At 41.8% G+C, this 24,535-nt stretch overlaps 1 protein-coding gene across 1 annotated transcript in view; it reads left to right on the top strand.

The window, feature by feature from the left end:
• The window catches only part of RYR3 (ryanodine receptor 3), a 570,648-nt gene that overhangs the window by 412,786 nt on the left and 133,327 nt on the right, over window positions 1–24,535 (top strand). The window contains exons 43-47 of the mRNA XM_047794870.1: window positions 1,030–1,165; window positions 12,581–12,761; window positions 14,474–14,585; window positions 17,095–17,215; window positions 23,933–24,102. Of these exons, the coding sequence (XP_047650826.1) occupies window positions 1,030–1,165; window positions 12,581–12,761; window positions 14,474–14,585; window positions 17,095–17,215; window positions 23,933–24,102 (720 nt within the window). The remainder of the gene's footprint in view (window positions 1–1,029; window positions 1,166–12,580; window positions 12,762–14,473; window positions 14,586–17,094; window positions 17,216–23,932; window positions 24,103–24,535) is intronic.

The following is a 24,535-nucleotide window of genomic DNA, read 5'->3' as shown; positions in this document are numbered from 1 at the left end:
GTGCCACAACGAGAACTCCTTCCCGGCAGTTTTAAAACCAAATGAAATCTAAGCTCCACGCAGAATAATATATACTGGTTTAAGAAGGAAAAAAATGTGAAGATAGTTTCTTACCAAGTTTTGATTTAGATCCATCATTCTCACAAAATGACAGAGTATTTGCCATCAGCAAATACAGGATTCATTTGACAAATGTTTATTGAGAGCCTACTATGTGCCAGACCCTGGGGATTAAAATGTGAATATGCCATTCGTGACTTAGAGGATTTGCAGCAGAATGCATTCCCCTCTCCTCCCCGCCTACATAAAACATCAAAGCCTAAATTAGAATGACAGCTATATTTCAAGTAACGGTCTGTTTGCCCAGTTTTTGGCCTGACACCTTCTGAAAAGTAGACAGATTCTAAAATACACTACCAGATCACAGAGTTGAGCCCCTCTGATAAGTCTTTGGCAACCTGGACGCAAAGAGAACACTGCCAATCCTAGTCCTTAACTGACTGTGACTTCTTCATTAGCCAGCCTACGTTGAATATCTCGGCTCCTGATTTGGGACAGCTGTCATTGAGCCAGCACTTAAGTAGGGACCCCAGATGGGTCAAGGGCCCACTCAGGCAACCCAAGACTGTACATTTTGGTCTTGAAATATACCATGACCAAATGAACACAGCCAGCCTGTATCCTCCCCAGAGACACCCTGGGTATGCCTGATTTTTTGTAAATGGAAATTCCGAGTCCAGGGATTGCCAACAGTATGGCAGTGCCAGATCCTTTAATCCTCTGCACCAGGCTGCACATCGAACCCATGCCTTTGCAGCAACCCAAGCTGCTAAAGTCTAATTCTTAACCCACTACGCCACAGCAGGAACTCCTGGGCCTTCTTTTAAATGTCAGCTCCTTCTTGCCAGAACTGAAAAATCCAAGAAATTGTAGCACATGGTGTGTTCCTGCATAGCTGTGATCATCAGACTTGTCAATGGCTTAGAAACAAAAATGAACAGGCACTTAATTGTGTATTGTTCTTGGCAGGTGGTGACCTACTTGGCAGGCTGTGGCCTGCAGAGCTGCCCCATGCTTCTGGCCAAAGGGTATCCTGATGTCGGCTGGAACCCCATCGAAGGGGAGCGCTACCTGTCCTTCCTGAGGTTTGCCGTCTTCGTGAACAGTGAGTCTCAAGTTTCAATGCCTTTCAGACTGAGGGTGGCATAATCCACGGGCATATACTAGGAACAGGATCCTTTGTACTGCTTTCTCTGCATCAGTATGATGCGGATTCCACAGGTAGGTGGCAACTGGGAGTAAAATCTCAGGGAAAATCAGGCTAGACAAGGATCCAGAGTCCAGTGGGCAGAGTGCTGAGCTTTAGTACCAGAGTCTACAAGGAATTCAATGCATGGGCTCAGGCTTGGGCTTGTCACCTCTCTGTACCTCTTCTCCTAAAAGAGGGGGCTCATTAATATCTTCATCTCACATATTTCACAGAATTAAATGTGAACGTGCCTTCAGATATTTACACTATCAGATGGATGGGCGGATGGATGGATGGATGGATGGGTGGATAGGTGGATGGATAGATGGATGGAAGGAAGGAAGATGGATGGAGGAATGGATGGAAGGAAAGGTGGATGGAGGAAAGGATGGATGAATGAATGAATAAAAATCAAGAATAACTGAATAGCTGTTAAAGGTAACTAAACTCTGGGTCGGGGGGGAATTGCTATGAAAATTCTAAATAACATTCCTCTCAATACAAGCCACCTCTCACTTATAGTGAATTCCAAGTTGACAAAAAAATTGTCAGTAGTTTCATGTGCTGAATATCATGTAAAATAAGTAGACTACCTTCTTAAAACTACCTTGTCTCCCAAGATTCCGTTATAATACCAGTTCACTTGTATGTACTTTCTAGTTATGATCCTTCTCCCTTCTCCCAGTTTGGAGTTCCAGGCCAACAAATCCAACTGGGCTCCTAAAATGATCACAAAGAGGGGTTGCAGCCAATAAGCAGTCATGCCAATCGTTGTATGAGAATTCACCTCAAAATATGTTGACCTGACACAATCATTATATTCCCAGATGCTCTTCTCATCTCCCTTCCCCCACCTGTCCACCCAGCTTATTTTCCTATTCTTAATATTTGAATGGCTTCCATTGACTCGGTTTTTCCCCTGGGAAAAACCCTGAGGTGTCTGTCTGTTGTTCCCCTGGGACTCTTCCAGCCCAGCTTTTAGGAATTTGGATCTTTTGCCCCTCCCTGTGTGTTCCTCCCTGTCTCTGTTCATCATCAGCCCTGCTAAACTCCATCCTCGACCTCTAGGAGTCCATTCTCCTTCTAGTCCAGATGACTGGATGTCCACAATTAAGGCAGAGTTACTGTGATAGTAAAGGGAAATTTATTGCAAAGTAGATTTTAAGGATTCATGAAGGTCACCAAATCATGTAAACATTGTATGACACAAACCAGATCCAGGCAGGACCCAGTTATTCATCTTGGCCACCTTCACAGTCAAGATCAAGAGTTTTATGAGTCATGTTGCAACAGAAGAAAGGGTGGGGGAAAAAATGTAATTGTAATGTATACATGTAAGGATAACCTGACCCCCTTGCTATACAGTGGGAAAATAAAAAATATATATATTTAAAATAAAAAAATAAATTAAAAAAATTAAAAAAAAGAGTTTTATGAGTCAGTTAATGGGACTGTCTACATGGGTTATGAAGGTAGAAGAACCATAGACTAGGCTTTTACCTGGATGGCCAAATTCCAGTGGTTGCTTCTGCTTATTAAGTATGACTGTATTCAACCAATCTCTAAACTAAAATGTTAGGTCCACCCTCTTTGCTTTCATGTTGTTTTATGCCTTTTAAATATATTCTCTACATACAGTTTTTTTAATTTATCGAAGCATAGTTGATTTATGATGTGTTAATTTCTACTGTACAAAGTGACTCAATTATACATACATATATATATACATATACCCTTTTTCACATTCTCTTCCGTGATGATTAATCACAAGATATTGAATATAGTTCCCTGTGCTATACAGTAGGACCTTGTTGTTTATCCATCCTATATGTAATAGTTTGCCTCTGCTAATCCCAAACTCCCAATCCTTCACTCCCCTAACCTCCCTTCTTCCTTGGCAACCACAAATCTGTTCTCTCTATCCTGAACAGTAAAATTTCATAATGCAATAAGCTCTAGCAAATTTGCCCCTCAGTAGGAAGGTAGCACACTTTTATTTAAAGTTTATTGCATCTCTATCACATAAAGGCCACACACGTGGTTTTAGCAAAGGATGTTGGCTTCTGCTCTCAAAGAATCTACAGTCTAGTAAGGGGACCAGATGTGGACAGAGGTCAGTATAATAAGGAGTAGAGTAAGGCAGGGATGGAGAGCTGGAGGGTTTCACTAGGGGAAACTCATATCCTTTTGAAATCAGAAAGGGCCTCCTGGGGGAGTGATATTAGAGATGAGTTTCAGAGGGCCAAAGCTCCAGATGCAGGGATGCAGGAAATGTGGTCCAGTTGGGGAGCAGCATGAGCTGTGGCCTGAGGACTAAAGCACATGTGCTCAGGAAACACAGTGACCTGCTAGACTGGAGGATAGATATAAGGATGACAGTGGTAAAAGATGAAATTTACAAGGTAGGTAGACAGCTGCAAGGGAGAGAATCCAACTACCAAGCTGAAGAGCTTAGTCTTGATTCAGTGAGCAGAGAACCAGGAACCTATTAGAAAAGAGATTGCTGGCAACCACTGGAAGCTTTTGTACCCAGGTTAGGATGAACTTTGGAATTAACAGTGGTGGTGATAAGAATGGAGTGGAATGGAATGGAATGGAGGAGATCCATTTGCAAGAAATTACAGAGACAGAATCTGTAGGATGCCCTAGTGGTGATGATTACGGTGGCCAAGCCTGGGTGTGTTGAGAGAAAAGGAAGAGAAGTCACATTGAAGCTTAAGAGATTTAATGGGAGGGAGAAAAGAAATAGGATAGTCTGAAGGAGAAAATGGTTTACGAGGAAGGGTCACGAGTTTGTGTGGTTCAGATAATGTATGAACCCCAAAGGGAGATGCCTCTCATGGGGGCCATAGAATAGAGGTCAATCAGGCAACAAATTGGGACTGAGTGGACTTGTAGGTCACCTGCAGTTGAAAGGGTGGGAGGAGACTGTCCCTGGGCAGAGCATGAGAGAGAGAGATGGTGCGTATGAGAAAAGAAAACATTAGAATCCTGTTGAGCACCTAGAGGAGAAAGACTGTCTCAGCCACAGCAGTATGAAGTGGAAGAGTTTGGGCTGGAGGACGGAGTGTCTTAGGTTCAGAAATGGCTCTGTCACTCACTTTGCGAATTTAGGCAAGTTCCTAAAACTTGCCTAGCCTCAGGTATATTTGCATATAAAACAGAGATAATAATTGCATGTACCTCACACAGTTGTTGTGAGGCTTATATGAAATAATCCATGGAAAACACTGTGCCAGAAACATAGCGAGCCTACAGTTGAGTTAGTTGTCATTGCTGTTCATGCTCCTTACAAGAGTATTCGGGCATTTGAAGTGGGAAGACTCTCATAAACAGATTCCTTGGAGTCTCAAATTTCTTTGTCCTTGTGTTTTTACTTCAAAGTCTTCATAGCCAAAAAGTGATGAAGTAGGATTTCCTGGATACTTTTGTGCTCAGTTGTGAAAGATGAGGTTGTTATGGGTGATCATGGATGGTAATGGGGCTGGTGATGGTGGGGTTGTGGGAGGGTGGGTGGTGGTCACAGGTCATGGTGGGTGGTGGTAGGTGGTGATGATGGGTGAATGATAATGAGGGGGTAGTAATAGTTGGTAGTGATTGGTGACAATAGTGATGGTGGGATATGATGCTTGAGTGGATTTGAGGGCAGATCAGAGTGAGTGATGGTTAGTGGTGGTAGGTGTGGTGATAATGGTTTGTGGGTAGTGATAAGTGATGGGAGGGAGAGGTGGTCGTCATGGGTGGTGATGGTGATGATGGGTAGATAGAGTGAATTGTAGGGGTGACAGTGGTAGGTGGTGGTAAGTGATGATGGGGGTGGTGAGGATGGTGGTGGTGCTAATAACAGCCCACACTCAGCATTTTCATGTGCCAGCCACTGTCCAAAGCATTTTATATGTGCTAGCTTATTTCTATTATACAACAATCTAATGACTTAGGGAAGTTTCTCTTCATCATTTTATGGATAAAGACCCCAGTGCTTAGAGAGATCAAGTACCTTTCCCAGAATCACACAGCTAATAGACTTTCACTAGGATTTGAACCAGAGCAGTTTGGTTCCAAAAGCCAAACTTTACTCAGACATTATTCAGTATTTCCTTGGTAACACTTGTCTCCCTAATGAACAAGGAACAATAGCATTTTCTTCTATGAGCTTGTCAAAAATTGTGGAAGTATTTAATTTCTGTTTGATGCTTATATTTTTTCAAAATTTTAAGTCAAATCTAAAGCTCTTGCCTTGTCAAAATAATAGAATTAGAAAATTCTAATGTTATTTTCTAGCATCTCTTAATGTTGGCATTAAATCTTCTTAAACAAGATTTGTCTTTAAAAGAGCTTCTTAGAGCATATAATTTTCTCCACTATATGTATATTTATTTATTTACATATATATATATATATATATATATATATATATATATATTTTCTTTTTGCTTTGCTTTTTAGGGCCGTACCCGCAGCATATGGAGGTTCCCAGGCTAAGGGTCAAATTGGAGCTTCAGCTGCTGGCCGCAGCCACAGCCACAGCAACGCAGTATCTGAGCCACATCTACGACCTACACTACAGCTCACGGCAATGCCGGATCCTTAGCCCACTAAGCAAGACCCTGGATCGAACTCGCAACCTCATGGTTCCTAGTCGGATTCATTTCCGCTACACCACAATAGGAACTCCTCTCCACTATATTTTATTAGCTTGCTGGGGAGCCTTGGGTTGCATTTAACTCCAGAAAGTCCTGAAGTTGAGAACTTTCTCTTAACCCAGCAGTTGCAAACTTTATAGCCACTCTAGACAAAGATGTGTCTGGGTGTCTGACGAATCTCCTTGTAATGTAGATACCAAGAAGAAAAAAGATTCCTGGAGTTCCTGTTGTGGCTCAGTGGTAACAAACCTGACTAGTAACCCGAGGTGGGGGGTTCAACCCCTGGCCTCCCTCAGTGGGTTAAGGATCCAGGGTTGCAATGAGACATGGCTCAGATCTGGCATTGCTGTGGCTGTGGCTTAGGCCAGCAGCTGCAGGTCCAATTTGACCCTGAGCCTGGGAACTTCCATATGCCGTGTGTGCAGTCCTAAAGAAACAAAAGACAAAAAAGAAAGAAAGAAAGAAAGAAAGAAAGAAAGAAAGAAAGAAAGAAAGAAAGAAAGAAAGAAAGAAAGAAAGAAAGAGAAAGAAAGAGAGAGAGAGAGAGAGAGAGAAAGAAAGAAAGAAAGAAAGAAAGAAAGAAAGAAAGAAAGAAAGAAAGAAAGAAAGAAAGAAAGAAAGAAAGAAAGAAAGAAAGAAAGAAATTCCTTACCAACCATCAGGAAGAAAGGGAAAATATCCTGGGCTTCCTAGAGTCTTTGGAGTATTTTAGCAATATCTTTCTCAGGCTACAAACTTAGTTGTGAGGAGCACAGTGTGTCCAAGCTTTGCTGAGTCAGCTTCTCTGGGAAGATTTATCATCAGGGGCTATAACTTGGGCATCCACCCTGTGACATGTTAAGTGTACATGAGGGGCTCTGAAAAGTGACAAGAGATATGCTCTAGAAGTTCTGCCCTGAGGTCACTTATACATCAAAGCAGCAAACAGAATAAACCCAAGCAGAACTATCAGAAATATACATAGACACTCAAAACTCAACTACACCCCCCTACATGGTAACAATTTAGACCTGCCAAAAACGATGGTGTTTATGGGGATCTGGTAAAGGGGACGTAGGAATGCCTGAGGAAGAAGGCAGATGCTGAAGAACATCCTAAAGAAAGCAATGGATATAGTTGAAGCATATATGGGGAGAGCATCATGGGGCAGAGGGTGGGTATTGAGCTGGGAGACACAAGTCTTTTAGGATATGTCACTGGTATCTCAGTAACACTGAGGAAATCAGTGTTTAGGATCCAGAGTAAAACACAGTGTTTTGGCATTGAAGGGCATAGTAAGTATAGATGCTTAAAGGAGTAAGCTGGTTTGTGTATTCATGTTTTCAGAGTCAAAAAATGTAATAACCATTCTTCAGTGTGATTGATACCAATGACTGGGGACGATTAGGATTCAGATGTCTAAGATGTTGTTCTTGTTCTCAAATTTAGAATCCTAGGACTTGGACAGCCTTAGTTCTGGTAAAAAGGCTGGTAATTGGTCTGGTAATGCAGTGGTGCATAGTCACCCTCAGCTTTCCGTCTGATCATTTCAGTGTTCTTCGTGATGCTAACAAGATGCTTGCATGTCTGTAGTTAGATAATTCAGACATAGGACCCTGGTCTCATTAAATACACAGTCTGGTGAGAAAAATATGAACAGATGAAAACAGCTCATGAATTACACTTGTGTGAAACGATTTAAAGAAAGAGGATAGGGTGTTTGGGAGGACTAGATCCTCTGGGGCTTCCCAGTTGAAGCCAGTCCTGAAGGATGGAGTTGCCTAGGTCAGAGTTTTATGTCAAGGGAATGGGATGGAAGAGCGCATTCCAGGGAAAGGGACGTAAAACAAGGATTGTGGTTAGAATACAGAGAGTAGGGAGTTTGGGGTTATTAGATGCAAACTGTTATCTTAAGAATGGATAGGAAATGAAGTCCTGCTGTATAGTACAGGCAGCTATGTCCAATCACTTGTGATGGAACATGATGAAAGATAATATGAGAAAGAGAGTGGGTATAGATATATAACTGGGTCACTTTGCTGTATAGCAGAAATTGACGGAACAATGTAAATCAACTATAATAAAAACTTTTTTAAAAAAAAAAAGAACACAAAGAGTAAGGAAAGCGATGGGCTGAAGGTAAAGTCATTGCATCCCTCCCGATTGTCCCTGGGTGAGAATGACTGCTTCAGAGTAAAATGGGGAGAATCGGCCCATTTCCATCCAAATTCACAGGAACATTGAAAAGAAGGCAGTAATGCCAAGGCAGTATTGAGAGCTTTTGAAGAAAGGCCCTGTGAACATTCACACTGTTTTTAAGGTGATTATTCATTTGGAACTCAAGCAAAAAACATGGTTGTAAGCCCTTGAGCAAAACAAACTCAGCTCAGATCTCTCTCTCCCTTGAAAAATGCCCTCAAGGTCAGTGTTGAGCTTCCCCACAGTGGATTTGGTTAGCAGCCCAGCTTATTGAGCTATGGTAATTAGGACGAGCATGTTCCCTCTCTTTTAATCATGCCATCCTCTCTACCTTGTGAAGCCTTGAGAAATTCTTTTCCTCAGTCCCCTCTCCAATTAGCATCAGTGGTCACACTTCAGTTCCTTCCTGTGCCCTCTGCATTCCCCCTAGACAACCACAATTCAGTAATCAAGCAATGGCTTCCTGGGTCCATTGTAGCAGCCAACCTAATTAGCTTGGATCTGAAGAGCTGAGATTCAGATAAAATAAGGCTCATGTGGCAAATGAATTTCAATAGCAATCTCAATAGAGAACTCAGGGTCTAACTTTTTGAATCCTTTTGGACATGGTGGACCACGTTCCATCAAATGCCGTGATGCTGGCCACTTGGGGGAGAGCCAGGTTAAATTCAGCATGCTGCCAAAGGCGAGGGCTAACCCATAAGTGTCTCCATCCTGAGAACTGAAAGAAAGTACAGTTTTTAACTGAGCTCGACTAACAGGGTTGGAGTTTTTTCCTCTGTTTTTGACACTTAAAATTTCAGAGTTTTTACAGAGAAAGACAAATATTGTATAATGTCAATATATGGAATTGTATTCACATATTTGGAATCTAAAAATTACAACAAATTAGTGAATATAATAAAAAAGAAGCAGACTCATAGAGTATAAACCATAGTTACCAGTGAGGTGAGAGAAAAGGGGGGTGCAATATAGGAGTAGGGGATTAAGAGGTACAAACTATTAAGTATAAAATAAGGTGCAGGGATATATTGTACAAAAGAGAATATAGCCAATATTCCATACTAGCTATAAATGAAGGAAAACTTTTAAAAATTGTGAATCACTGTATTGTATTACATATTGTACACCAAGTATACTTCAATTAAAAAATCAACGAGAAAAAAATAAAATTTCAGAGTTTTAGCTTCATTATTCTTATAATGGAAAATGATAGCTGGGAGTGTGGATATACGTGCTGCCTAATAAGATTTGGGGGCCAACAACGTTGGAAAGTAGTCAACTGTGAGTTATATCTGTAACGAAGAATATTTGCCTTCAAATATATTGACTCTCCTGGAGCTGTTTCTTGACGTTTCCCTGAGCATCACCGCTTAATCGGAGCTGTTTTGTAAACTGTGCAATGTCACTGAACCTCTCCTTGAGTTTCTTTCCCTCACAGACCATTTCCACTGTACCATGATTGTGATTATTTTACCGTTTTAGCATCTCCTGAGAATTTTGTTCACATGAATTCTGGTCCAATTAAAAGCAAATTCCTTTTTGAAGTCCTATTAGATGAAACTTGAAGAAAAGCTTCTTTATAAAAAATATAGTTTCTTCTGGAAGGATTGAGCCGTACAACTGTGAATGCATGTTGATGAGCTGTTTTTTGTTTGGTTGGTTGGTTGTTTTTTGTTTTTGTTTTGTTTTTGGTTTTTGTTTTTGTTTTTTTTGTTTTTTTTTTTTTTTTTGGTCTTTTTGCCTTATCTAGGGCCACTCCTGTGGCATATGGAGGTTCCCAGGCTAGGGGTCCAATCAGAGCTATAGCCGCCAGCCTGCACCAGAGCCACAGCAATGCCAGATCTGAGCCACGTCTGTGATCTACACCACAGCTCACAGCAACGCGGGATCCTCAACCCACTGAGCAAGACCAGGGATCAAACCCGAAACCTCATGGTTCCTAGTCGGACTCATCAACCACTGCGCCACGACGGGAACTCCAGATGAGCTATTTAAATTTCAGTTTAGTGAAAATTTTTCTGAACCTGTGTATACAGCTGTAAAACTTGCAATGGTCTATACTTACAATCTTGAATTTTTCCTGTGGTGTAGAAGGTCAAGTGATTTTTAAAAAAGGATGTCAGGAGTTCCCGTCGTGGCGCAGTGGTTAACGAATCCGACTAGGAACCATGAGGTTGCGGGTTCGGTCCCTGCCCTTGCTCAGTGGGTTAACGATCCGGCGTTGCCGTGAGCTGTGGTGTAGGTTGCAGACGCAGCTCGGATCCCGCGTTGCTGTGGCTCTGGCGTAGGCCGGTGGCTACAGCTCCGATTCGACCCCTAGCCTGGGAACCTCCATATGCCACGGGAGTGGCCCAAGAAATAGCAACAACAACAACAACAACAACAACAACAAAGACAAAAAAAAAAAAGGATGTCAGCAGGCCAAGCTCTACACCAGGACTGCAGGTAGACTCTCCAGGGCTGTGAGACACAGCAGTGTATTCACAGGTGAGTTTGGGTGAGCCCAAGTTAATTTCAAGTGTTGGGACAGCAAGCTCAGCCCTTCTGATCCTGTGGATATGATGGGAGAAATCTGTCCATATGGGTTAGACTAATAGATTCACTCTAAAACCAGAAGAGGCACAAGCACTGCAGCAGGACATGAGACCCAGTGAAGGTGTGCAGTGTGCAAACTCACACAGGTATTTGCTAAATAGCTGGAAGGGAAGCCAGGTTTTCTGGATTCCTATTCTAATGCTCTAAGTTGATTCATAAAATTTTTCATTAAACACAATTTAAATCCTTACAATAGTTTTAAAATGTATTTTTAAATTCTTCCATGCTCTTGCCTCCAAAAGATGGAACCTAATTCTCCCTTTGAGTATGAGTTGGACTCAGTGAATCAATTCTAAAGAATAGGGTATGGCAGAAGTAACAGTATGTGATAAGGTTGTGAAAGGTATCACAGCTTCTGCCTTACCCTCTCTCTGGGATCCTTTGCACTGGGGGGAGCCAGCTGGCAGGTACTGAGAACACTCAAGCAGCCCTATGGAGAGATCACATGATGAGGAGCTGAGGCCTCCTTCCAACAGCCATATGAGTGAACTTGGAAACTGATACTCCATCTTCGGGCAAGCCTTCAGAAGACTGCAGCCTGGCTGACATTTTTACTGTAACCCCATGGGAGAGCCCAAGCCAGGACCACTTACTTAATCATCCCAAATTCCTGATTTACAGAAACTGTAAGATAATACAGCAACTGTCTTAGCTTGCTAAGATCGGAGGTAATTTTTTACACAAGAATAAATAAATACAACAGTGTATCAAGATGCAACCTCTGTGATAGAACCCAAACCTCCAATATCTAATGCTTTTATAAAAAAGTTTTTCTTCAGGCTTCATCCAATACCAAGTGTCAAAAAGTCTTGTCTTTGAAGCTTAGCCCAGGGATAAATTCTCAAACACAAAGTAAGATTTCGTCTGAGACCCTGAGACAGAAAGTGTGTTTTATGAAATTGTTTAAACAAGCTGTAAAACTACTTTGAATTATAAATACTGGGTTCTGAGAAGCATTGGCTCTCCCTTTTTACATGTGCCGCTCCACTCCTTAGTCACTTCTTTGGGAAGTGACGTCCTATCTTAGTTGTCTACAGCTTTTACAAAGAGAAATACCAGCAAAATGCAGTGTTCCAACCTTTAGCTTCTCACAGAGCTATTCTAAGAGTAACCAAGATAACTTCAAGTAGATTTTTACCTAGATAAACAATTTCAGGAATGCCCTGAGGTCCATCCCCACAGACCTGGTTGTCTTGGGGTGTGTATTACCCCCTGAGACAGGGAGCATGTCGCCTCTCCAGGTGTTAATGGAGACACACCAGCTTGAGTTACCTTGTTTCCTCCCTTGAGGAGGAAAGGAAATGCTTTGTCAGTACCCCTCAGGGAGTTGATAAAGATGTAAAGTTCTTTTATTCTCTAAGCCTCTTGTGAATTAATCAGGAGTCTGGCAGACTCAGTAGTGTCTTTCTTGTCCTTTGAGGACCTAAATATAGTGAAATAATGGGAACAGCACAAAATCCTGAACAAAGTTCCTGTAGTGCCTCAGCAGAAACGAATCCGACTATGAACCATGAGGTTGCAGGTTCAATCCCTGGCCTCGCTCAGTGGGTTAAGGATCCGGCATTACAGAGAGCTGTGGTGTAGGTTGAAGAGGCAACTCAGATCCCGAGTTGCTCTGGCTGTGGTGTAGGCTGCTGGCCCTAAAAATCAAAACAAAACAAAACAAAAAACAAAACAAAACAAAAAAAAATCCTGAACTGAGAAGTAAGACTGTTCTATATTGGTTGATCATAATACTTCAAATAAATAGATTCTGACCTAATTTATCAGAGTTCACCTTTCTCTCTATCAGTATTGCCTCCTCATCTTAAATGTGTGGGACAAGCTCGATCAAATACTGTTCCCCCAGCCTCGTCAATTAGAAATCGGTTGTCCTCTCGGAAGAGAAGGTAATCATGCCTCTTTCCTTTAGGTGAAAGTGTGGAAGAAAATGCTAGTGTCGTGGTCAAGCTGCTCATCAGACGCCCCGAGTGCTTTGGCCCGGCCCTGCGGGGCGAAGGAGGAAACGGTCTGTTGGCGGCCATGCAAGGCGCCATTAAGATCTCTGAGAGCCCAGCCCTTGACCTCCCCTCTCAGGGATACAAGAGAGACGTGTAAGTGCATGGAATTGCCTTCTGGCCCATGTGGTTGGTGAGCTCCCACATATTGTCGGTATACACCAATGATAAAGTGAGTGTCAGTAATTTCCCCTGGGAGAGAAAGCACAGGCTCTTTACAGCTGTGGCTCAAACATTTTATTTATTTATTTATTTATTTTTATTTTTTAAAGAATAAATGTTTATTGTTGTATCTGTAGCCTGCATTAACAAACCATCCCCAAACTTAAAGCAACAGCTATTTATGATTTTTTTTTCTTGTCTTTTGTCCTTTTAGGGCCACACCTGTGGCATATGGAGGTTCCCAGGCTAGGGGTCTAACCAGAGCTGTAGCTGGCCTTCACCAGAGCCACAGCAATACCATATCCGAGCTGCATCTGCGACCCACATATACCGCAGCTCACGGCAACGCCAGATCTTTAACCCACTGAGCTAGGCCAGGGACCAAACTCGCAACCTTATGGTTCCTAGTTGGATTCGCTTCCGTTGCATCACAGCGGGAACTCCATCAAACATTTTAGGTCACTTGGTCAAGCATGTGGTTATCATGACTCTTCCAATAAGCCTAGTGATCAGTATCATATCTACCCTCTTCCATTTCTCTTGCTCCACTCAAGCCTACTGGCGAATCAATAAGGTGGCAAGTTCTTTTAGCCCCCACGCCACCTCCCTACAACATCATCACCAGAGGAAGCTGTACAGTCTAAGAGGCCAGGACCAACAGGATTCTGGTCACTGTCTTAAGTCCAGCCCCTGTCCATCAGTATTTTAAACCTTGGCGTCTCATCTCACACCTCACTTTTAAAAAAATTTTTTAAATTATAGTTGATTTACAATGCTCTGTCAATTTCTGCTGTACAGCAAAGTGATCTAGTCATTCACATATATGTATGTATATATATATATATATATATGTGTATATATATATACACACAGATTTTCTTTTTCTCACACATCTCACTTAAAAAGAGGAAGTACCCGCCACTTCCTCTTCTAAAAGTGTTTTGATTTGATTCCTTAGGTACAAAGAAAGCTGCAGAATGTGAAAAAAAGTCATAGCACTAATAATTTTGATATTTAACAGTTTAAAGATATAGGTAGTACATTATCAGATTGCCTTGTGACCGTCCTTTCTTTATGTCTTTGACCGTTTTCCTCTCAGCCCAGCCTCTAGCTTAGACCCCATAATCTAGAGAAAGGATATAACTCAGCAGAGGTAACTCTCCAGCCAGTGGCTTTTTTTTTTTTTGGCATTAGTTCTAGTAGGTGATCCAGTAGAGCCCAAAACATAAGCCACCCCAGGCTCCTCATGTGTGAGAAAAACTGAGGCCCAGAGCCATATCTCTTGTTAGCACCAGAGCCAGGACAGTATTCCTCTATACTGTCCAATATGCTGTCCAGGTCTCTTCAGGAAGGAAAAGGGAAGGGATTGCTGGTGGGAACTTTGGGGGGTGATAGGCCTACTCCATGAGTCTGTGTGGTCTGCCTCATCCCCTCAAGTTAGTACTTGTGCCTCAAAGTTCATGGGACCCCAGGAATATCAGGGACAAATATCTGAGTCCTTTGAGCTTGGTGAGGGATGGAAGGGGTCCAGTGGAAAGGATGCGTGATGCCCAGGACAAGCAGAGCGAGTCTTGCCATGTGGTGTCTAATGACGTGGCACCACCTGCCAGGCTTCCTTACACCTCCTTGTGTTGGTTCTCTCTCAGCAGCACGGAGGACAATGAAAATGAAGAGGAGATTGTGCACATGGGCAATGCAATTATGTCATTCTATTCAGCCCTGATAGACCTTCTGGGCCGCTGTGCCCCTGAAATGCATGTAAGTGATAAGAGTTCCCAGCAAGCAATTTTGGGGGGCTTGAACCCAGAACACCGTAGATTGCCTGAATGTCATTTCTCCTTCTGTCTCTGGCATTCGTTAACATGCCTTTCCCTCTGGTCCTTTTAGCTAGTGTCAAAAGTAGCTCCCATCTCTGGTACCTAATTCTTCAGCTTTTTCTAAGGAAAGACTCCTGGGAAAATCCCTGTGTTGTGTGATTTCTCTGTAATACTAGCAGGACACATCTGCAACATATTCTGTTTCAGAATCCTCACCAAATTATATGCCTCAGCATGGTCAACATGTGACCGGATTGATTCTTGACTCTATCAGGATACTCCACATGGAAAGTCTTTTCTTGATGACCATGGTGTTAGGTATCAAGCAGGTCGTTTCTTCCTGTGGTTCATATTTGATTATTTCCCAGTGGTTAGTTTTGCAGGCGTACTGAAAAAGGTGGTTTCTATTATGGGATAGCTCCTCCGACTTCTGGTTTTGAACCAAAAACTTTTCACCTTCCCTTTTTCATCTCTGCTGGGGATGGAGAAAGAGAATGGCCTTGTTTCAAATAAAGCCTCACATCAGAAGTGAGAGAGGAAACAATTGCTTCTTGTAGGAAAACAGAAGAGATAGATTTATATTTTAAAAATACTTGGTAGCTCTTTAAAAGAACTGCTCCAGTTGCTCCTTCAGGGTTCAGGGGCCTGCCTGCCTCCGCAGTGTTCACTGCATTTGGATTAAGCCAGACCATCACCCAAAAGCTCTTGCAGTGCAGATTGGGGTGACTTAAATAGTGGTATCTGGTATGGATGGTCACTGCCAAGATGACAGTGGATATGTTGTATTTCTTTAATGCTAACGAAAGGCAATCAATTAAAGTGGTGTCTTTCAAACATTCTAGCCAAAAAAAAAAATTGTTTTGATCATAATAACAAACACAAATTACATTGCAACCTAGTATACATATATTCCAGAAACAAAATTTATCCTTACTAGGAATAATGCACTCTAATATTTTGTATTCTAAACTAATTTCTTTCATGCTTTCTAATGCTGGTCGCAATCTGCTAACTGATTTTACCACCCACTAACTGGTCATGACCATAGTTTGAAAGACATGGCATTGAAGCACTCACTCTTATTACCTTTCTTCCATTGTGTCATGGTCTTGCCTAATAAACAATGTGGCCTGTTGGCAAATCCATCTACAAGGGCTTAGGGAAACTATTCCAACATGGAAGAATCTAGGATAAAGTTTCTAAAGATGGAGAGAAAAAAGTCTAAATCTTCAAAGGAGAGGCTGATCAGAATTCTTAGCATTCCAGTTCCTACTGTGATAAACTGCCTTACCCACATGGGCCTTTCTCTCCATTTCTGTGCCTTTAAACAAATAAAGGAAACTTGAAAGGAAGCTAGGGAAATAATAGGTTATCCTATAGTCTTGGGGCAAGGGTCAGTTCCCCTGTCACCTGTAACCACTTTAAAAAGAAGGTTACACAGTTGCCTAGTCTCCAGAGGACAAGCAGCAGGGACCGTGGGGGTGGTGGGATGCTAAGCCATTAGAGCCCCACCTGGGGAGGAGTATCTTCCTTGCTTACTGCCCCTCAGATTCAACATCTTATAAACACATGCACGTGCGTGCGCGCGCACACACACACACACACACACACTTCTCCCCTGGCCCCTTCTCTGTGAGTGAAGGGAAGGGGCAATGCCTCCATCACTGATAGCCTCACTCCTGCCCTCAGGAATGAGAGGCGGCAGCTAGGGTCACACAGGTATTCTCCTTTCTCTGGGCCTTCAAGCGTTATGACCCATCATGTCATCCAGCCACCTCCTGGGTAGATTCAGTCCTGAGCTCATGACAGTTCCATTGCCAGCTAAGAGCCGGCGCCCAAAAGCGTACCTGCTACCCCCACGTCCAGGAGGATGTGCACCTCCACATGCCGGTTGGCCCATCCGTGGCGTTAAAGATCAGGATATCTGTTCCCAGATAACTCCCCTGAGATGCTCAAGTTCTCTCTGACATCCTCTGCATGCCTCGTATTGCCCTAGTCCTGGCATTAATCAAACTTTTAGGAAATGGAAACTCATCATTTCTGCATTTAGCAGAATTCTAGGGTCTGGGATGGGGCCACATTGTCAATGCTCCTGTCATGGCCACTGAGAGCTCCTGGTATTACAGTCACTCTGAGACTCACCAATACCAACAAGCTGCACGGCCACTGCTAAGATGTGATATCAAAACTGCAGGACCATCGTTACCACGCCAAAGGAATCCGCTTGCCCTCCTTGGCCAGAGTTATTCCCTAAGTGGGATCTCTTCTGGAAAGTCAAGAGAAGGGCTTCTCTTTTTCCTTGTGGCCACACAAGTCCAAACAATTAGGGAAACACAGATGTGTACCCACCCCACCCCCAAGAAGGACCATCTCACTGCTGGATGTTTGAAGGTGGGGGGGAGCGGAAGTGTGGGAGTTCATTGCTCTTACTCTCCAACCCTGCTTTGCAGCTTATCCAGACAGGAAAGGGGGAAGCCCTCCGGATCAGGTCCATCCTACGCTCCCTGGTCCCCACCGAGGACTTGGTTGGGATCATCAGCATCCCCTTGAAACTGCCCTCCCTGAACAAAGGTAAGGAAGCAGCTGAAGGCTGAGTCCTGCTGGTCTCCTGGGAGCACCCACTGGCAACAGGATTCTGTCCACGGTGCAGGGCTTCTCCCCGCCCCCTACTGCGGGGCAGGCTGTGCAGGCTGAGTCTCTTGCTCTTTTTCTGGTGATAAAGAGTTCTCTCCTCCCAGCTCCAGCTGGCTGCTGTCCCCCCTTGCTCTCCTGTGTGGAACCTTCAATATCCTGTTTCCGATTAATACAGCTGATCCAGACCTGACTGTCTTATGTACTCCAGCCCTCTGGAAGGAGGCTGATGGGCTGGGGCCAACGAGAGCTCTCCCCAAGCCTTCCTCCTCCTTCCCCTCCTTATCCCCAATATGTGCAGCCAGCTGGGACAACAGAAGGATAGGGCCTGACCCAGGCTCCCCTTCTGCCATGGTGCTGTGTACTTCACCGCCATGGATCATGAAGTTCCCGCCTACCCCACACCACCGCACCCCACCCCACCCCACCCCCGGTGCTACTTGTGACAGTGGGCATCAATCTGTGTTAACTTTCCAAAACTTAAACTCTCCAGAGCATACAGTTTCTCCATGCCACTCCAGATTGTTCTCAGGGTAGTTTGCTCCTGGCAGATGGAAGAATTGAAAAGGGAGGACTCTATGACAGTGTTTTCCAAACTGGTGTTCCCTGGAACATATTGGTAAAAGCTATTATTTGGTGTACATGTTAACAAAGGTGTTGGAATGAGTTTGGGGAATCTGTGGACTATATCACATTTTTTTCATCTTTACTGAGATGTAACTGACATATAATGTTAAATAAGTTTAAGGTATACAATGTGATTTTTTTTTTGCTTTTTTGCTTTTTTTAGGGCTGCACCCATGGCATATGGAGGTTCCCAGGCTAAGGGTCAAAACAGAGCTACAGCTGCCAGCCTACACCACAGCCATAGCAATGCAGGATCTGAGTCATGTCTGCAACCTACACCATAGCTCATGGCAATGCCAGATCCTCAACCCACAGAGCAAGGCCAGGGATCGAACCCACAACCTCATGGTTCCTAGTTGGATTCATTTCCACTGTGCCATGACAGGAACTCCTATAATGTGATAATTCGATATTGGAAAATGTTAGCCACAATAAAGCTAGTTAATGCAACCTTCACCTCCCGTAATTACCAGTTGTTGTTGTTATGGTGAGAACATTTAAGTTCTACTCTCATAGTAAATTTCAAGTATACAATATTGTTAACTATAGTCAGCAAGCTGTGCATTAGAACTTATTCATCGTATAAGTGAAAATGTGTATACCCTTTAGCCAAAATCTTCCATTTTCCTTGCCTCAACACCTACTAACTTTCAGTCTACTCTGTTTCTATGAGTTCAGTTATTTTAGATTCAATATAAAAGTGAAATCATACAATACTTGTCTTTGACTTGTTTCACTTATAATTGCACTCTCAGGATCCACCCATATTGTTGCAAATGGTAGAATTTCCTTCTTTTTATGACTAAATAATATTCCCCTGTGTGTGTATGGGTATACACACCACATCCATTCATCTGTCTATGGACACTTAAACTATTTTATTTCAATATCTTGGCTATCATGAGTAATGCTACAGGGAACATAAGGACACAGATGCCTCTTTGAAATAGTGGTTTAATTTCCTTTGGATGTGTATCCAGAAGTGGATCATTTGGTTGTTCTATTTTTAATTTTTTGAGAAACCTCAGTATTGTTTTCCATAGTGGCTGTACCATTTTACATTTCCACCAACAATGCACAAGGATTCCCTTTTCTCTACATCCTTGCCAGCATTTGTCCTCCCTTGTTTTTTTGGTTTTTTGGGGGTTTTTTTAATAATGACCATTCTGATGGGTGTGAGGTGATATCACATTGTGATTTTGATTTACTTTTCCTGATGGTTAGTGATATTGGACGTTTTTCATGTATTTGTTGGCCATTTGTATGTCTTCTTGGAAAATGTCTATTTGGGTCCTTTGCCCATTTTAAATATGATTTTTTGTTTTTGCTGTTGAGTTTTTTAGTTCCTTATATATTTTGGATATTAACTCCTTGTTGGATATATAGTTTGCAAATACTTTCTCACATTTTGTAGGTTACCTTCTCATTTTGTTGATTGTTCCTTTTGCTATGCAGATGCTTTTTAGTATGATGTAGTCCCACTTGTTGATTTTTGCCTTTGGTATCATATCCAAAAAGTCATTGCCAAGACACTGTCAAGGAGTTTACCTATTATATTTTGTTTTAGGAATTTTAGTTCCAGTCTTAAATTTAAGACCTTAATCCATTTCAAGTCAACTTTTGTGTAGGAAAGGGATCCAATTTCATTCTTTTGCATGTGACTATCCAGTTCCCAATATCTTTGATTGAAGAGATCATCCTTTCCCTTTTGATTGGTCTTAGCTCCTTTGTCAAATATTAGTTGACTATATGTGCATGGGTTTATTTCTCGGCTTTTTATTCTATTCTGTTGTTCTCTGTATCTGTTTTTTATGCCAGTACCATATTATTTTGATTAGTATAGCTTTGTAATATAGTCTGAAATCAGAAGGTGTGATGCCTCCAGCTTTGTTCTTTCTCAAGATTGCTTTGGCTATTCAGGGTGTTTTGTGATATGGTACTAATTTTAGGATTTTTTTTTCTATTTCTGTGAAAAATGACATTGGAGTTTTGTTGAGATTGCATTAAATTTACTGATGGCTTTGAGTAGTATGGACATTTTCATAATATTAACTCTCCTGATCCATGAACATGGGACTTCTTTCCATGTATTCATTTATTCTTCATTTTATTTCATCAATGTCTTATTATTTTGGTATATAAAGCTTTCATTTGGTTAAATTTATTTGCAACTATTTTATTGGTTTAGATGCTGTTGTAAATGGTGTTATTTTCTTTATTTCTTTTTTCAGGTAGCTCATTGTTAGGGAATCAAAGAACAACTGATTATTTCTTTGAATAATCTTTGTGCTTCTGAGATCAGGGTCAAGACAAGGGTCTCTACTATTGACATTCCTATTCAACGTGGTTCCAGAAATCATGATTAGAGCAATCAGGCAAGAAAAAGAAATAAAATACATCCAAATTAGAAAGGAAAAAGTGAAATGTCCCGGTTTCCTGAGGCCATGACCTTGTATATAGAAAAATCCTAGTCTCCACCAAAAACTTGTTAGAACTAGTAAATTAATTCAGTGAAGTTTCAGAATACAAAATCAACATATGAAAATCAGTTGTCCTTCTATACCCTAACAATGAACTAGCTGAAAAAAAGAAATAAAGAAAACAATGCCATTTACAACTGCATCAAAAACAGTTATATAGTTACAAATAAATTTAATCAAGAAGTGAAATGTTTGTATACCAAAACAATAATTTTCAGCCTTTCACTGTTGAGTACATTAACTGTGGTTTGTAACATATGGCCTTTATAATGTTGAATTATGTTCCTTCTATACCAAATTTATTGAGATTTTTATCATAAAAGTATGTTGAATTTTGTCAGATGCTTTTTTTTTGCATCTATTGAGATGATCATAGGGTTTTTGTTTTTCATTCTATTAATGTGGTGCATCACATTTATTGATTTGCATATGCTGAACCATCCTTGCATCCAAGGGGTGAATCCCTCTTGATCATGGTGCAAGATCCTTTTAATGGTCTGCTAAATTTGGTATGCTAGTATTTTGTTAAAATTTTTACATTATTTCTTTGAATAAGCTTTCTGCCTCTTTCTTCCTCTCTTCTGGGATTCCAGTGATATGTAAGTTGTTTCTCTTAATAGTGTCCCATAAGTCCCGTAGGCCTTCTTTATTCCTTATCATTCTTTTTTTTTTTCTTTTTGTTCTGCTTACTGGGTAATTTCAAATTATCTGTCTCTGAATTCACTGATTCTTCTGCTTTGTCCAATATGCTTTTGAAGCTCTCTATTGAATTCTTCCATTCAGTCACTGTATTCTTCAATACCAATATTTCTTTTCTGTTCTTTATATTTTTAATGTTCTGTTCTATCTTGTCATTAAACTTATTTTGTTCTTGTATTGTTTTCTCTATGGCATTAAATTGTTTACTCGGGTTCTTTAGTAGCTCTCTTAAAGCATCTTTAGAATAATTATTTTGAATTATTTGTCAGGCAATTCATGTATCTCCACTTCTTTGGGTTGAATTATTAGAAGTTTACTGTCTTCTTTTTGTGGTGTCATGTTTCCCTTATTCTTCATGATCCTTGCACAGGTTTTGTGCATTTGAACAAGCAATCACCTCTTCTAGACTTTATGGACTGACTTTGGTAAAGAAAGACCTTCACCTTCAAGTGAGGTTCATTAGAGTGTGCTGTGACCCAAGGTCTAGTGGTACAGGGCATCAAGTGTAGGGGTATGTGGCAGCTTCAGGTCCAGAGGGGGCATGATGTCAGTTCAGGCCACTGGAGTCAATAATATTGACAATTGCATCGTCCTTGAAAAGTGCTGCCTGTAATCCTCAGTGGCTGCAAGGGCCATTGGGGTCCTAAACAGTGCTTCCAAGTCTAACTAGGGACCGTGGGAGTGGCAAGAGTCAATGGTACACACACTTGGCTGCAGGGACCAGCTCCAGGTACCTATATAGTGGTAGAGGCCAACTGCAAACACACACATAGTGGCAAGGGCAGGGGCCAGCAGCAAAAACCAGAGCCATCTGTGGGTACACTGACGTCTACAGAGAACCTGGCTATCAGCATGCACTTTTATGGCTGCAGGGTCTCACCTAGGTGCATGCTCAGCAATGGAGTTCAGTGACAGGAGCTGGGCTAGCAATGTGCATTTGCACAGCTGGATGGCTAACCTGGAGTGCATGTATGGCAGTGAGATCAACTAAATGGGTCTAGGTAGCATCTTGTACTTGCACAACCATAGAGACTGGGGTTGGCTTCCATTGTGGATTTGGGGTTCTGGCTGCTGATGGACAGGCAATGGGGAGAGAGTCAGGTGACTGAGCATCTGTGAACATAAAAGCCTGTGGGGCAAAAACTAGTGAAATCTGGATTTTTATGGTGGTTGTGCTGGTTTATGCTTCTTCAGTGATGAAAGCTTCTGAGTCCTCAGAAAACAGGTCACTTGTAACAACTGGTCTCCTACTGTGTGGATGATACTGGTAGTCTCTGCCCTTCATCCTTGTTCCCAGCCATCACTGGACATCTCAGCTTTGCCAACTCTCTAGGTAGGGTGAAACCAAAGTCCTTCATGATGTGGCCCCCGAGAAGGCTGGGGAAGCCAGTCGCCCATCTCACTCTTACTTTCTGGCAGAGGGAACTCTTTCTAGCTGAAGAGTGTCACTCTTGACACTTAGCAGTGCCAGCCTGATGAATGCAGGCACAATTAAGCTGTTCTTCCTTCCCTTTTTGTGTATTTACTCTCAGATTTTTTGTTTTATTGTGTTTCTGAAGTTTCTTAAATGACTCTGAGCTCTCCTAGAACTCATCTTTTTTTCATGGACAGCTATTCATTCTCGATCTTTTTTGGGGGACAGAGACTGGGGTCTCCTCCTCCCCTGTCTTGGTGACATCATCCTTGACTATGTCATATTTTATTACTTCATGAAGCACATTAAGATTATAAAGCCTCCGAGAAAACATATGATAAAGAATATAAATGTTAAACCCAGTATTTCCCAAACTTTTTGAACACAAAGCACTTATTAATATCTGGTAAAAGTGCTGACTGATAGATTAATTCAGCCTCCGATGTTCAGAAACAGCTCCCCCTGGTGCTTAAGGGAGGAGAAGCAGGCAGACTCCTGTCTGGAATGTATCTTCTCTCCTTGCTCTCCCAAGAGCCCTGCACAAAGCTCTGGGCTGAATTAGGTTTGGGCTAGACAGCACTAAATATCTACAGCTCTCAGGATGCCTTATGAAGTATAGTATTTAAATATGCCATGACTTTAGCTTATTTCATTTTAGGGGTTTTCTTCCCTAGTTTTTGGTGTCAACAAAACAGTAGGAGGAAGACTTTTTAAGTTCTCTTTCAAAATCTTCTCCAAGTCCAGAAATTTTTATTTTCTTTATGACACTTCTCCACTTTATCTTTGAACCACTTTATTAAAACAAGGTTAGAATTTTTGGATGAGCTGATCTATATTTCACCTGAATCAGATTATAGCTTCTAAATAATGAAAGGGCATTGCCTCAGTTTTGTACTATTTCTGCTACAGTGGCTACAAACATGATACCCTTTTCCATTTAATCTTCCTTACCTATTCTCCCTCCCTTTCTTATGTCGTCATTCAACAAAGCAATAAATCAAGCCCTGGTTCCCGGCATTTGCCTACCAATTTCAAGCCCCCGATGTGATGCCATGGAGTGTGGAGTTGGACAGAGAAAGTACATAGCACCCTATCATACTGTATTTCCAACATAAAATAGATGCAAATAACCTCACATAAATAATTAGGAAGCGATGAGTTTTGAGAATTTGTTACCTTTTAAAAATACAATTCACTTAATTGCAACTTTTGATATTTAATAATAGGCATATCTAATAACTGGGTCACAAAATTCCTGAGATTTTAACAATCAGCTCTTCCATGCCAGTATAAGCTAAGTCCAGCACAGCATTGTATTATTTCCAAAATTCCTGTTTCTTGTTAGGAGAGCAAGACACATAGGCAGACAACCTCTGTGATCCATTTGAGACTGTGGAGATAGAAAAGGGGAAATGACAATCTCTGTGTATCTTTCAGATGGGTCTGTCAGTGAACCAGATATGGCAGCCAACTTCTGCCCCGACCACAAGGCACCCATGGTGCTGTTCTTGGACCGCGTTTATGGCATCAAGGACCAAGCTTTTCTGCTCCACTTGCTGGAGGTTGGGTTTTTACCGGACTTAAGAGCTTCTGCCTCTCTAGATACAGTAAGTGGTGAAAAAAAAAATTTCATCATTGGAAAAGATGAACATTGGAATTAGAAGTGAACAGTTTCTATCTGCTCACTGATTACGTGTTAGTAGCTTTCTTTAAAGGGTGAGAAAATAGAGGAACCAAGAAATGGAAGATCTGAATATACTGGTCCAGAGACTTAGATGTAGGTAAACGACCTCAAGTATTCAGTCTTGCTCCCTCTATTGCAGGATTTTCTCGACCTCAACATTACTTGTCATGGGGTAGTGGGTGCATCTTGTGCATTGTAGGATATTTAGCAGCATCCCTGGCCTCTCCCCCAGTGGAACCCCTCCCCCAAAGCAGTTCTGGATGTTGCCACATGTACTCTGAGAGACAAAATCACCTTCACATGAGAGCTATGGCTCTATCTTTCTCTTAGGAGAAAGGCTGGTAGGAAGCATTCAT

The sequence above is a fragment of the Phacochoerus africanus genome, chromosome 9, assembly GCF_016906955.1.
Source record: "Phacochoerus africanus isolate WHEZ1 chromosome 9, ROS_Pafr_v1, whole genome shotgun sequence".
Lineage (NCBI taxonomy): Eukaryota > Metazoa > Chordata > Mammalia > Artiodactyla > Suidae > Phacochoerus > Phacochoerus africanus.
This window is presented reverse-complemented; position numbering and strand designations above follow the sequence as displayed.